Raw genomic sequence first — 15,654 nt, forward strand, 5'->3', positions numbered from 1 at the left:
GCGCCTGGACGGCAGCAGTCCCCACTCCAGGGCCCCGGGTGTGCTAGACAGTCCCCACCCCCTGCTGCTCTCTGAGTTCCTCTCGGGACCTGGTCCCGGGATGGGGGGGGGGGGAGTGGCCACCACTCGGGGTCACACAGGGGGTGGTGGCCAGGGGTCGAGCCCAGGACTACTGAGTCACCTCGGCTCTTTGTCCCCCAAGTCTCTGGGTCCGTGGGGGCGTGTGTACAGCCCCATCCCCCAGAGATCTCCCGCCACCCACCGGAACCTCCCAGGAAGGGCCTGGGCCGGGGCTGTGGCCACAGTGGGGCTGGGGAGGGGTGGCCATGGCTGGGAGCCGCAGGAAGCTGGCACCCGAGCCCTGCGGTCCCTGCGCTTCTCTGTGCCTCGTTTTCCAGCCTGAAAGGGGGAATCTGAGGCCCCCAAAACCATTTGCTCTTGCCCGGGACCTGCTCTGCCAACTCCACCCAGCCACCTGGGCAGCCCCTAAACGGGTCCCCCTGGCCAACATCTCCAGCCCGGATGGCCCTATCAGGACGGTGCTGGCACACGGCCACGTCCTGAAGGATGAACGGAGCACGCACCCTTCCATACGGCAACCCCTCCCCGGCACAGAGCCCTGGGGGCCTGGGGGTGTGCGATGGCCACGTGGAAACCCAGGACGTGGTTAGATGAGGACCCAGGAGAGAGGACGGAACCACCGTGAGGCACAGGGGTTCCTTCCACAAGGCAGCGCAGGAGCCAGCGGCTATCCCAGCTAATCCCGGGCTCGGCAAGAGGACACGGCCGAGGGACGTTTGATTTCTTTCTGTCCCAGGTTTACAGGAAGCGTCACAGGCTTCTCCACCTTGGCAGCCCATGTAAGTGGCTGCTAAGCCTATTAGGGTCGGCTCCATCCCTCCAAGTTTTGCCACCGGAAAATCCTGAATCAGACCTGCCCACATCCAGGAAGCCTTCGAAGCAGTGCGGGGCCCATCGGCATCTGGGGAGGCAGAGTGCCGCCGACCAGCTGGCCCAAGAGCCACGCACGCTTCCCTTACACCCCGGCCAGCGCATCCACGCGGGGCGGCAGGCCCACCCCCAGGCCTGTGTGGTGGTGTTTCCACGCTGGGGTTTTCATGCGGGTGTCCATGGAAGGTGCAGGATGGACCGCGTCACAGCCGAGGGGGGCTGTGAGGAAGACGTTTTAATAAGGCCCGAGAGGTAATTACATTTCTTCAGGGACTGAACAGATGAGCTTCTCCAAGTTGATCTACCTTAGGTATCACACACCGTTAATGAGATAATAAGGGCCTTTCAATTAATGATTTGAATGGTGGGTGTAATTTTTTTCTTTAATGGCAAGACTAATTCACAGCAGAAATGAGCAGGGAGAGAGATGCTCTCAGCTGCCCTCCACCTCACCTGCAGGGCCGGCCCGTCCTGATGGAGGCTCGGCTGGGAAACCTCCAGACCAAGTGGGCTGTGTCAGGATGCAATCCAGGCCCCAGGGAGGGAAAGGGCCTCAGTGCTGGGGTTGGAATGTCACTCTCCACCAGGAAAGAGAAATTCTTCCTTTGTGAAAGGGAGGGAGGGGGAGGGAGGGAGGAGGGAGGGAGAGGATGGGGGAGGGGGGAGGGAGGGCAGGTGGAGGTGGGGAGGGGGAGGGGACAGGAGAGGAGGGAGGACCCACCAGTGCTCCCAGGGGTCCTAAACAGCAGCCCTGCAGAACCAGAGTCACTTCCCCAGCAGATCCCAACTTTGCCTCACCACCTGGAATTGCCTGGGCCTTCAGAGGCACCCAACAGTGAAAGCCAAAGCCTGCACCGCGGGCAGCCCTTGCTGGGCAAACTCTGGGGACCTGTGTCACGCTCAGGCTCCGGGGCCTGGGGACGGCCGCCCCAAGCAGCCCTCAGCAGGGCGGGCTCACAACCTGCTCGGTCCTCGGACCCAGGGACTTTCAGAGGCGCCACATAACAAGCAATTAAAATGCAGCCAAACTTCACACTAAATATACTTTTTCTTATACAGCATAAAAGGATTTTTAAAATTATTATTTTGAAATTATTTAGCGGCAAGCAATTCACTTAAGATCGGCTACGATTCCTAAGAAGTCCTTGTGTGTGCCGGGATTGCTGTGAAGTGACGAAGTCTAACCCACGTTTATGCTCAAGCATCGTCACGTTTAAATGAAGATGAACAGTGAATGAAATAGACAGGATGTTACTTTTTATAGACGTCACCTGAATGTGTGCTGACTTCACCTTCTGGAGCCCATGTTTTCCAAGTCGCAAAGAACACACGCTGCTTCCTGAGACTGCGGTGGCCGCCCTGCCCCAAGCTTGCGCCCAAACTGGGTCCTGAGTGAGGCTGAATCTCCACGTGAACTCGATGGCCAGCCCAGGGAAGCTGCGGCCTTGGTTCAAAATGTGTCATGTAGATAATCCACAGATCCTGAAGATTCTCCCAGGCCTGACAAACAGCGCCACGCTGCCACCCGACACGGCTGGGGCGTGGGAAACGGCCACCCTCGGCCCGGCCAGGCCCGCTTGCAGACTGAGGACGAGAGCTTATGGGTCTGAGCTGCGAGCTGACTCTGGACCCCCAGCTGGGGTGACCCCCAGGGAGGCGCAGCCCTCCGAGGGGCGCTGGCAGCCGGCTCCTGGTCACTCCGCACTGACGGCCAGAAGCGCCTTCTGCCAGAGGAAGAGCGCGTGAACCCGGGAGAGGTGGACAGCAAGGGCCCAGCTCCAGCCTCGTCTGTCAGAGGAGGCCTGGTGGCCCCACTGTGCCCACAGCGTCCCTGCCCCGCGAGGCAGTGCCTCCGGCTTCCCCGTGTGTCCAGGGCTCAGCCCAGGCAGACGCCACCCGCCTGCCAGGAGAGAGGCAGCGGCAGGCCGAGGAGTTTCTTGTCCGCTTTGTGGCCGTGGATCTTACGGGAAACAGCAGTGGCCCAGCCGCGGAGCTCACACCCCTGTGTGTGTCACAGCGCCGTCAGGAGGACGCGGGGTGGGTTCACTGCTGGCCCGGCCCCTGCAGCAGATTCCGCATTTCCGCACTTCGAGAGGAACACACTTCCACCTGCCAAGGACACTCCCCTCCAGCAAGATCGTAAACACACACGGCACTTCCTGTGCACCCAGGTAAGCAGGACGGGACACTGGAGCCGGAGGGAACGGAGCACCCACCCGTGGCACCCGTGCGTGGTGGCGCCTCCGCGTCACCGCGGGCCCCAGTCCCCCGGATCAGGACCTCTGGGGTTGAGAGCCAGGGACCTGGGCTTTCAGAAGCTCCCAGTCTATTCAGGTCCCCGACATGATGGGACAGATGGACACAGAGGAACACGGGAAGCTCAGAGGCCAGGGGCCATCCGGGACGCCAACTACTGACCAGGATCCCAGAAAGAGAAACATGGCGTGAGTCCACAGCTCGGGAAACTGTCCAGAGATGGAGACCTGGCGTTTTGCAGACTGAACGGGCCCAATGACCACTCTGGCAGGATGACAGAAAGACACCTCACCAGACGCCTCAAGCGGGGGACAGACAAAAGCCCCCCGAGGCGGGCCGTGGGCAGAAAGGTGGGGATAAAGGCCCGGAGTCAGATGGCACTACGTTTCTCAGCAGCAGCGCTGGGCACGAGGAGGGCATGAGCGGCGTGATCAACGGCCAGAGGGGCCGGCTCCACCCTCCACGCCGTCCCGTGCCCGAGGGAGGACGGGACACCCTCACCCTGACTCCCCGCCGTGCTCCTGGACTCTGCGGGTGGCAGGGGATCGGGCTGCGGGAGCACCAGCCCAGCGAGGGGGCAGGGAGCGCCCTGGGCAGGACACCGGGAGGACGCTGCGTGCAGTGCCCGCTCGCGGGATTTCTGGAGAAGCTGCCACTTCCGACAAACCACAGGGGGTGGGTGAACCTGTGAAGAATTCGCAGAGAACGTGGGGACACAACTGCTAAGTCCAAGGGTGACAGGAGGGGACCGACTGACTCCCGTGAGCGGCACTTGGCCCCCACGCGGGGCAGCCCGGCCAGGCCACCCTCTGACCAGGACGCTGGGAGCCGGGGGCCATGGGGCGCAAGAGCGAATCCGCACCTTCCCTTTCTGCTTGCAAAGTCGTTATTTAAATAAATCAAGAAAGAGCTATTTAGAAAGACACAGGTAAATACAAAACACCAAAACTAAAGACAACCTAAGATTGAAACTGGCACCTTTTGAAGTGAGGGGAAGGTGGGGAGAAGGAATGGCTTGTTTTTGGTGAAAAGGCCTTTAGAACTTTCCGTCTTTTAAAAATATACATACATAAGTAGCTTTAACATTTTTTAAAAAATTGTGATGACCGGGGTTGGGCAAGAATACGTGGGGACAGTGCCAACCCCACCCACCCCTCTCCGCTTTCTGTTCGAAAACCCTCTGCTGAGCGGTCTTCCGAGAACTGATGGAAATGCCACACCCGAAGGGAAACCGCTGGACCGCCATGCAAGAATCCTCAGGATCTGAACTTCAATGAGGGCCGCGTAACTAAAAAGCCGACACCGTCTCATCTCAGCTCTCGTTAACACTCCTACTGGACCCCGGCCACGCCCGTGGCTCAGGAGCGCGTGGAGCCCGTGGTGACGGGGCGAGCAACGCAGAGCCTGGGAATCACCACCGAAGGGGTGACAGCGCTCATCACGGCATCCCCGCAAGAAGAAAAAGAAAATCGGGCACAGGGAGCAGGTGCGGACGGGCCCCCGGCTCTGCCCCGCGGGCACTGCCGGCTCAGGCTGTCCGTACAGGGATGTGCACTTTCACTCGGGCCCGAGGCCAGGTGTGGCCAGGTGTGGCCTGGTGACGCGCGGACGCAGAGCGGCACGTGGGCTCTCCAGGTGGCAGCTAGCGGCCTGGGTGCAGCCCCGGGGCCACCAGGCCCAGCGGGGCCCCGCGGGCTCGGGTTCCACGTGCTCATCCCCCGGAGGGAGCAGGACCCACCGCAGTGAGGGCTGATTTAATAAGAGCACAGCCATGTCTGAGGACGGTCGTGGGACACAGGCTCCCACCGCTGTTCTTCAAACGCCCGTGGAGAGGGCAGTTCTTAAAGGGACACGACCCGTGGGAGGGCAGGGGCCACCAGGGGGCTGGGTGGAGGCGGGGGCGGGAACCCAGCGAGGGGTGGGGACAGCCAGCCCCTGCCTCCCCTCCCACTCGTCACTCGCTGAGACTGCCAAGCGCACCGCCACCTGCAGGGGCCTGTCCTTGGGGAAGACGGAGAACTACAGAAACGTGTCGCGGACACTGGGGTGGCAGGAGGGGCGGGTGGGCGTCAAGGAGAATCCCTCAGATCGGCGAGTCCAGGCCTGCGCGCGGGGGGTACTGCAGGGGGTGAGGACCACCTGCCCCAAAGACAACGCGCACCTGGCACTCTCCGAGACCGGGCACCTCGATCGGCAAGCCTGGCACATGGACGGTCACTCCCTCCGCGGCCCAGCCCCTCCTGCCCCGCAGAGAAGGTGCTGCCGCGGGCACCGCACTGTTCCAACGGACCACAAGGCGGACCACCCACCCTGCCACCCACCCAGCACCGTGCGAGCCCTCTTTCCTAAGAGCTTCACGACGTCACACTAGACTGCGCGGCAAGGGGTCAGCACCCCTAGAGCTCCTAGTCAGGAAAGGTCCCAGCAGCTGACACTCCATCCACCTCCACGGCCACGCACACCCACACTTCAGCACGCATGCCACCCACGGGAGCAGAGGAAAGCACAATCCACCGAAAGATTAGTTTTCAATTGACCCAATTTTGTCTTTAAAATGTCTTGAAATGATGAAGAAAGAGACAATTGATCTTTACGTTGACATTTCCTGACATTTGCTGCTTCAAATGAACACAAGATGAAATACAAACCGTTGGAGGTTAACCCATGGAAGGCCACTCGGCGGCCGGCGGAGGAAAATCAGTGCCCCTTGACAAAGACGCACACCCTGCCCCGGGGCCATTCCTCTGACCCAGCGGAGGGGATGACGCCAGGGAACTAATTAGCTGCCTCGGGGGACTGAATGCACCATGGATCAAAACAGCAACGGACTTGCCCAGGAGGTGCTGGAGCTCCAAACGCAGGCGAGCAGGACAGCGCTGGAGGCGAGGCCGTGACCCCACGCTTGAGGCGTCAGTGACGGGGCGTCGGGTGGCCCCCCCCAGGGGTCCCCACGGACGGAGGGCAGGAGGATCTTCCGGAAGGTCCCGCCAACTCTGCCAACTGGTTTCAGAGCGAAGGAAAGGAATGGAGTTGGGACGGGCAAAGGCGCGCAAGGCGGCCCCTCCATCCTGTCGGAGGCCCCGAGACCTCACGGTCGTGGACACCCCACACCCACGGGGCAGAGGACACTCGCCGGGGGTGACGGCCCCCGCAGGTGTGAGCACAGGCTGTCTCCACTCCACCCACTTCCACGCGTAATTCTAAAGCTGCGGCTGATCTTCAAAGGCCCGGAAGTCCAACCTGACAAAGGCTCTAGCTGACGAGCATTTACATGGAGGCCTCTGGCAAAGCAAACAAATTCCACGGGGCTGGGCCAGAGGCCGAGCACACCGGGCGCCAGCGTCCAGGCCGGAGGACACGTAATGGGTGAGGGCAGGTGAGCGGTGAGGTCGCTTGGCCCTGCGTCTGCACGCCGAGCCCGGCTCGGTCTCCTCAAAGATCAGGCTTTGCATCTTGTTGTCTTTCTTTCTGTCTTTGTAAATCAGAGATGCCCCAGAGATTCTTTTAATGGCTTTACTAGTAGGCTCTTTACCAAAGATCCCAGAAGTCTGCGGTGAGGTGCATTTAGGGTGGCCTGCTGAGCGCAGGTCCGGGCCGGGAGATGGGGAGGCCAGCTGGGAGGGGGCTTGAAGGTCATGTACTGGAATCCAGCCCAGTCTGCACACAAATCCGGCATGGTTATTTAGAAATGACCTCTTCTAACCCCTTCTCTGATGATAAGGAACCGATGACTTGGCAGAAAGAAGCCTGGTCCAATGAGTACAACACAGGCTTTGAGGATGACCGATGGGCTAGACCAGGCGGGGCCAGAACCCTCCATCACGGCCACCTGGCCAAAGGGAGGGGACAGCTGGGGCACTGTGCGCAGCTTCCGAGCCGCCACAGGCAGGCGGGAGCACACCAGTGGGCACTGGGAGTCCTCACGTGAGACGGACACACTTCTCGCCCCTGGGGACCACGTGGTGTGCATGCCTGTGTCTGCATGTGCACATGTGTGTGAGCCGAGGGACAGAGTCTGCGGGGATCCCGGTGCGGTGGGACACCTGCTGAGACGTCCAGAGGACACTCAGGGACCTCGGAGCCCAGCGTCACTGAGCAGGGCCCCCAGCCAGGCATCTCACTAAGGGGTCTCACCTGCTTAAGGCGGGAATTAACCCGAGTGAGAAAATCATGCTGACCACTCACTGAGAGGACGTGGAAAATACAACAAACATTCAAACAGGAAAATTAAAATATCCATAATTCTACTAACCTAAACTAAATGACGCAAACACTGTGACCTGCTTCTGTTAAGTCTTTTTTAATTATTTAATTATTTATTTATTTGGCTGTTCTGGGTCTTAGTTGCAGCATGTGGGATATAATTCCCTGACCAGGGATTGAACCTGGGCCCCTGCATTGGGAGTGTGGAGTCTTAGCCACTGGACCACCAGGGAAGTCCCTGTTAAGTCTTTTTATTGTGCATATAAGACAAGCAAACTTGGGATCATTTCTACATGTATATATACATGTAAATATATATATGCATTTTATATATATGTACACATGTAGGTGTGTTCCCTATATGTGTAGTGTATAGATTTGTAATGTTGAACACATGTACACATATTTTATATACATATGCAGATTGTTTACATGTGTAGATCATGTGTGCATCTTACACGTGTATACATGTATGTGTTTATACACGTGTATATATATATATATAGACGTGTGTGTTTTACATGTATGGACATATATAGACGTGTGTGTGTGTGTGTGTGTGTATGTACGTGTATAGATGTGTGTGATTTCGGGTCACACTTTTCCCCCCACAGAGAAATATCCTGAGAGCACTTTCCAACATCAGTGACTATTATTTGAAGATGTGATTTTTGGTAGTTAGAAAATATTTCAGCCAGCAACATATGATAATCCAGGGCACTCTTCTGCCAACGTTGGATATTTAGGCTTTTGACGATTTGTTTTCCCGTAATTATAAGCAAGCGGAATTACCGGATCAAAGGTAAGGCTCTTGACATAGATTATTAACAGCTCTCCAGAAAGGTTGTATCTTACACCCCTTGTAGGAATGAAGGAACAGGCCTGCTTTATGCCAACTTCACCGATTTTAAGAAAGTGCATTTTAAAGAGCATCGCTAAGTCGACAGGTAGCATCTGTTTCAACTTTCAATTCTTCACATATGATCGGAGGACATCTCAGGTTTCCTGGACAGCTTGTCTCACTGTTCTGATCATCTCCACCCACTGTCTTTCCCACGTGACATTTTCTTCTTAGTTATTTTGTTTATGATCTTTCAGACATACAGACATTTACTATTTCAAGGCTTAGCTTAAAACGTGTCACCTGAGAGAGAGCTGGCACTTTCTCAGCTTAGGCACCTGGGATCATTTGCAATAATTTGGGGTCTTTCGGTCCCCAAAGTCATATACGTTCTAGCCCCAACTGAGTGGGAGGCTGAGGCTGTGGCTGGGAATTCTCCAGGGAGACTTTCCTTCATTCCTGTCCCGTTCAGAGCCAAGTCTTAGAGAAGCAAGAATCCACACGCCCAGCTCTGTGTGTCCGGCTTGCTCGCTTGGGTTCACGGGTCCTGACTCACGCAGAGGGTTTCTCACTCAACATCCACCTGCTCAGGCTCTAGGTTCTCTTTGGTGCCCTGTGCCAGGCTGTCTGCACTTGGGGGCTGCCCACCCCCCCAGCAGGAGCCAGCAGCTGCCCTCAGGGCCAGCACCAGTTCCATGCTGGCTACTCCTTGAAGAGTCCATAAATTTAGAAAATCCACTTTTCATGTCCATGGTGTGTGTGTGTGTGCGCCTCTGTGTGTGTGTGTGTGTGTGTGTGCATGGGCCACATGGGGGAGGACGAGGGGGGCCTCACTGAGCACTTAGTCGTCAACCCGCAGAAACAGAAGGGTACTGCAGATTTTATGGGACACTCCCTGGTCTTTCCCCAGGTATTTGAGGTTGTCGATTTGAGATATTCTTTAGCATGTCAAGATGAATGTTCTCTTATTTCTACTTTACTAAGAGTAGGGTTGGTTCTACCTTTCTATTAAACTCAGGAGAAGCTACTGAATCTCCTAAGACCCCCCTGTGCCTTGATGCCGCCGGTTTACTGCTAGGATGTTACAACAGTGAGCAGGGAGGAGTGAACACAGCTGCCCTGACCTTGGGGGGCCTGGCTGCAGGGCTGCCGCTGGCTGGCATCTGGAGCTTGGCTGCAAGGTGAGCACTGGCTGTCCTTCCGGGATCTGGAATTTTGGTGGGCAGAGGGTGCCTCCGCCACCTGCCCCAGTAAAAACCCTGGGCCTGGGCTTCCATCAGCTCCTAGAGGGAGGCGGGCTCTGCGGGGCTCGGGCGGGGAGGGCGTGAGGAGCCACTCATCAACCCACTTCCTAAGCCATCCATTTACTTTATCATTGGTCCCTTCACCGCCTTTTATCATAAGCCGACTTGACTTTTCCATCTCTAACTTCTTCAGTTAAAGAGTTACTAGGCTTTTAAAAAAAATGTTTTTAAATAATAAAAAGCATTTCACCCATGAATTTGTTTACAAGCCCAGCACAGGCCACACCCCGCACATTTTTTTTTTTCCCTTTGCAGGTCACCAATTATTAGGGCGTTTCGAGTATTTTGTGATGGGCCTGATTGAGGTTCACTGATAGAAGAAGGGGACCAAGAACTGCAAATGTGAACTTTACAGACAGTAAAGAGGAGTCTATAAGGTCCCATATGTTTTTAAATCTACTCTATAATTACAGGATCACTTTCATCTTGACCCACGTATTTTGAAGAGGGCTCTCTCATTTCCAAACGCTTGATTACTCAGGTTTAACTTCATTATCTAGGTTTAAAGGATTATGCTCAGCAAGTGCGGTCCGTATTATTCCGGTTTTCCAGATCTTGACAATTTTTATGGTCTAAATCAGACGATTAATTTTGTAAATGCTCCACAAACTCTTAAACACAGATGCGTCTCTGTACAGTTCAGATCCGACCCCGAGCGTTTAAGCCGTCAGACCCACAGCGGCCTCGTTTTTTATCCTGATCAAGCATTCTGAGCCGCCTCCCACGGCTGCTCCACTCGACGTCTTTCTGTTTGTAAAGTTTTAGACTCAGGTTTAACCTGCAGACAGAGGGAGACTTTGACAAAGTGAGATGTGGACCACCGCGTCCAACACCCCAGAGCCTCTGCCAGACAATGTCTAACAGCAGAGGCACCTCTGAGCCGCAGGCCGCGCTGCAGACTGTGGCCGCTTCCCCCTCGAAGTCAACGGGAAGACTGCCAACCTCGCTGTCCCCGAGTCTGCGTGGGCTGCCCACCGGTCCCTCTGGGTTCCACGTGCCTCACACCCTGTGGGCGTGTCCGTCTACCCACCCCTCCGCGCCCCCACCTCCCCTCCCCAAGTCCGCCCCCGCCCCCTTAGGGCTCCTCCTCCAGCCTTACGGCCCCGCCTCCTACTGCACCGGGTCCCATTCCCACCCCTGGCTCCCCTGCCCTGTTAAGGAAGCCGCCTGGCTCCCTCGTGCCCTCTCAGGCTCCTCTCCTGATCACCAGCCACACCCCGAGCCCGCACGCTCAGCCCCAGCCTCACTGACTCACTTCCCTTGCAGCGCAGGCCGGTACCTGATCCGCTCTAGATCCGGGTCCTTGGTTCTAGCGCCCCAACCTGCTCCCGCACCTGACTCCTGGCCTCACAATACACAACGCCCTGCTGTCCCCACCCACTACACCCCCAGCCAGCCCAGCCCCTCGTGGGTGGAAACGGAGTCTCATGACAGACAGCACAGGGCCTGAGGGGACATCAGAGCAGACAGACGCCTCCCCCTGCCTGTCCCCACCTGGTCCCCGCCGAGCGGCAACCCGCGATCGAAGGAGACAAGGGGAAGGGCCTGGGCGAGAGGAGGCCCCCCAGCCAGGGGTGCGGGGCACGGCGGCCGCCACTCACACACTGAGCCCCCTCCGTGGACCGGCTGGGGTTTCCAGGCGGGGCCCTACACCCGGCCTCACCCCGGGCTCACAGCCTCCCGGGGCTGGCGGCCACCACGCACGCACGGGAAGCCGTTTCTCCCCGTGAGGCTCGTCGTTCATCAACAAATATGCAGCAGCCGATTACCTTCTCAGAAATATTTACAGACCTCTGAGCTCCCGAGGTCCCCGCAGAGAAGGTCCCTGATTTCACTGGAAGTTCCACGCTCTGTTCACCATAAATTAATTGCTTTGTCTACTCTGAAAAACAAAGCACTGCATGCTGCTGCCTCTTTCGCATCTAAGGGACTTGGCCTCTTCTAAATCCAGAAGCACGATGCCAGCTCCTACGTGGGGAGAAACTTCGATGTCACAAAGCACCTCTGCACCCACGCTGCCGGGTCACACCCCCCGGGAGGCAGTGGGGTAGGAATGATCCCCCCTGGGTGCTTCCCTCCCCACCAAGCAGCAGGGCCAGGGCGAACCAGGCTCTGCGGGCTGTGAATGAGGACCAGGGGGGCCGCACGGGGGCTGTCGGACCCCCGATGTCCTGGGACACCAGGACAAACTAAGCAGCTCAGACTCTGGGGGGATAAACTAGAATGATTTTCTAGGGTCGCTCATTACCAACTGTTTTATAAGCTGCCCTTATGAATCAGCCAAAGAGCCCGGTAAGGCCAGCACCCCCAGCTCACCTGCATCCCTGTCAGAGAGCAGGAGCAATCAGGGGCACGTGGCAGCTCTGGTTCAGGACCTGAGCCCAGCCCTTCAAAGGCATCTTCAGCCACATGCACCCGAGGGGGGCAGTGGGGGACCTTGGTTGCTCACCCTCTCTGGGCCCCAAGTTCTTACTGTGGGGCACCCCACAGAGGGCAGGGACCAGGTCAGCGTGCCAGCCGCACCACCAGGGGACACAGACTGGGCACAGGGGGGCTCCTTCCCCCACAGGCCCTATAGAATCTGGTTAGAAAGAGGCAGATTCCTGGGAGAATCAGGCTGCGGGCACTGAGGCGGGGACCTCCGTGGCTGGCGGGGTGGGGACAGGGGGCTGGGGGGAGAGGCCGGCTCCGGACACCCAGGGTGCGGCGCCTGTGGGCTGCATTCGGGCAGAGCTGGGGACCCGTCACCTGCAGGACAGATGGCACAAGGTCTGCCCGGGGGACAGCGAATCCTCGGGGAAAAGTACAAGGTCCCTGGGGCACCAGACCTCAGGGCAGGAGTGACCGTCCACTCCGGGAGGTGCCTCCCTCCAACCAGACGACCCAGCGGCCCTCCCGGAGGTCCACAGAACTGGACGCAACCAGACCCCTGGCCTGGGCAGGTCTCAGAAGCCGAAGCACACGAGAAGAGGCAGGACCCCGACTTCACTGAGCTTTTGGGAACTGGACGCAGGGAGCCAAGCCCATGCCCCCCCGCCAAAAGCACCCACACCGCTGGGCGTGCTGAACACTAGGAGGCCTCCGTCTTTCTCCTGAAGACGCCCCTCAGGAAATGACTGCTCCCACAGAGATGACACGGCGGTGTGCATTTCCCCAGGGGCAAATCACGATTCTGCAGAGAGTGAGGGCCTTTCAAGCCTTTTCCAAGCATGTTCCACTGTTGGACCCTCCAGCTGTCTTCGTGCACACAGAATCATGTTCCTAAAGTGCCACAATGGCACACGCAATTGCCCCGTGCCCACCAGGGCGCCAAAGGCGCTTTATTTAGTTTGTCTTCTCTTCTTGTTTACTTTCCCATCAGTTCCATTCCCCACGACGCAGCGTGTTCACACACGCCCTGCATCCAACCCCATGACACCCAGGCCTGAGTCCGTCCTGAGTCTGGGGGAGAACCAACCTCATGGCTCCTCCGAGTGCTGGCACACCGGCTGCCGCGCTGTGCTTGTCCCCCGGCCTCGGTGAACCTCGCGTTAAGAGAGCAGGGCCCTGAGGAGGCCAGCAAAGCGTTCTAACCAGCCACCCAGTAGCGCCCTCCAGTTACAACAGGGCAGCGTCTCTGGCCAGACAGCAACACGAGAGCGAGGGGCAAGGGGCTCGTCTTCACGTCTTCCAAGGCCACCAGGGATGCAGTCACGTCAGGTGGGGCGGCCACACTGCAGAGCCCTGGGCAGCCCTCCATGGGCTCCTGTGCGTGGGCCGGGAAGACAGGAAGGCCAAGCGGGGCGGCCCAGGAAGGGCCAGAGCCGGCCCAGCACTGCCCACCCGCGGGCATCTCCTCCCACCCAGCTCAGGGACCCTGGCGTCCAGGGCTGCTCCTAGTGGCCCTGGACCCCGGCAGCACCGTCTCTGTTTGCAGAGCAGGAGGAAGAAACGGAGGGCAAGACCCTTTGCACGAGGTCACTACCAGCTTCAGGTCCCTGTCCCCAGCCAGGACTCACGCCGGCGGGCAAGGGCCATTTCTCGGGCACGTGAGGCTCAGGGGCCGCCCAGCGGTGGGGGTCACGAGCGGTTCCTGGGACAATGATGAGCCTTGGGCTCAGCGCACCCCCTACACTCTTTCCGAACCACCACCCCCCACCAGGTGCGGGCCCTGCGACGGCAGTGATGTCCAGCTGGGGCCTCCCGGAACCGTTTCCCCAACCAGAGAAGCCCCAGCGTAACTGAGGCAGTGACACCTGAGCCACCGTCAGCCTGGGGGACTCGGGCACCTGCATCACCTGTCGTCCAGGTGAGAGCTGGCCGGGCGCAGGCGTGGACGCTGGCCTGGTCACCAGGGAGGCGGGGCCCTTCTCCCTTCCAACCAACGGCCCGGCCGGCCTGTGGGCTCTCCCGCACCTCCATGGACAGCAGGCCCTCGGGGGCCCCCGTCGGCCGCCCGCAGTCACCCCCCCCTCACTCGGCAACGCAGGCCGGCGCCGGGCTCCCTCGGCACCTCCACATGCCGGACGCAGAGTGACCTGGGGGGCCGCAGGCCTCCTATGAGCCCAAGGGGGCAGGGCAGGAGGCTGCCTTCTCCCCAGTTCACAGACAGTGACCGGAGGTGGGAAGAGGCAGGGCGGGGGCGAAGGCCGCCCTGGAGCCAGGCTCCCGCAGCGCAGCTCCCGCGGGCACGGCCGGGCCCGTGCTGACAGCAAGGGCAGGAGCCGGGATGAGAAAAGGGACCAGGTCTCCCCATCTAGCACCTCGGGGCGGGGCAGGCTGGGCGCTGGGCTCTGCTGGCCCGGGCAGAGGCCCTCCCCATCCACCGTCTCCTGGTGGCCGAGATGGAAAGCCTCCGGGCGCTGCGGCAGGGCTGGGTAGCCCCACGGCCCTCAGCGGGTGGTGCAGGGTCCTCAGAGCGTCTGACAAACACGGGAGCTGAGGGACCACGGGCCAAGCGAGCTGCCCAGTGTCACCACACTGTGGCCTGGGACAAAAGGGCCTCCTTCCCTATCCCCTCACATGAAAGATGAGGGGCTCGAGGAGGTGAAGAAGCCAGAGAGTGACCCCCAGCCAGTGAGGGGCAGAGCCTGGTCCCTGGTCCCCTCCGCTGGTGTCTCCTCACTGCACCCCAGGCGGCCCGCCCTCCCAGGGGTCAACACCACACACAGTACCACCGCACAAGGCACACATGGGGGCGGGGACGGGGTGGGGGCTCGGCCCACCTCGAGCCCCTGGGTCGAGCACAGAGCCTCTGATGGATGGGGGCGGGTGTAGCTCTCCCACTGAACCGCCGAGGAAACGTGACTCAGAGAGGCTAAGCAACCACCCCTGGGTCACACAGCTACCAAGTGCCGGGCAGCCAGGCCATCTGATCACGCGGCCAGCCCCTTCCCTAATGCCCCACTCCCCACAGCTGTCACGAGGCTCCCAGGAGGCTCCCAGGAGCCCCCTGGCCATTCTGCTGAGGACACACACCGGCCGGCTCAGGGGGCATCTCCCAGAGTCCATGACAGCACGTTTAATAAGACCAGTGTCGGCAGAGCCCAGGCCCCATGTGATCTGTGCCCTCGGCCGTGGAGTCTCAGGCGGCAGGTCAGCGGTGACCACAGGCAGCCCGTCCCCAAGCTCCTCCACAAATGACCCTGTGAACTAAATCTAATACACCTCTCTCCCAGCAGGAAATCACACTCGGGTTCTTCTGAAAAGGCATTTACTTACTTGAAAATCTCTTTCTTCCAGTATTTCTTTCCTCCATCTCACGAGAAAAGCAGCACACACGTACAAGTGGAAATGCGCGAAGCCCTCGGGTTCCGACTGCAAGAGAGAACAGCCGAGAAGGTCAGCGTGCAGCCCAGACAGGCCGGCCAGGAATACGGAGCCGGGCCGGCTTGCTCGCTTTTTTACTCAAGGCCTTCGTTTCTAATCCTCATCTCATTAAAATAAGGACAATTTTCTCTCTCATCGGGCAGCGGGACACAGCGGATGTGCCTGGCGACCGGGTGCTCGTTTGCTTTCTTGCACGGATGATGGGCAGCAACGATAAAAGGTCAGTCCGAGGGGCCCCCATTCTACGCACCCCGTGAGAAGGGACCCGTTTTCCCCACAGAGGCCGATCAC

At 59.0% G+C, this 15,654-nt stretch overlaps 1 protein-coding gene across 2 annotated transcripts in view; it reads right to left on the bottom strand.

The window, feature by feature from the left end:
* TBC1D22A (TBC1 domain family member 22A) overlaps positions 1-15,654 on the bottom strand; it is a 313,242-nt gene that overhangs the window by 19,214 nt on the left and 278,374 nt on the right. For both annotated transcript variants that reach the window (XM_061204253.1, XM_061204252.1), the window contains one exon: positions 15,256-15,351. In XM_061204253.1, the coding sequence (XP_061060236.1) occupies positions 15,256-15,351 (96 nt within the window). The remainder of the gene's footprint in view (positions 1-15,255; positions 15,352-15,654) is intronic.

The sequence above is a fragment of the Eubalaena glacialis genome, chromosome 11 (assembly GCF_028564815.1).
Source record: "Eubalaena glacialis isolate mEubGla1 chromosome 11, mEubGla1.1.hap2.+ XY, whole genome shotgun sequence".
In the NCBI taxonomy this organism is placed as follows: Eukaryota; Metazoa; Chordata; class Mammalia; order Artiodactyla; family Balaenidae; genus Eubalaena; species Eubalaena glacialis.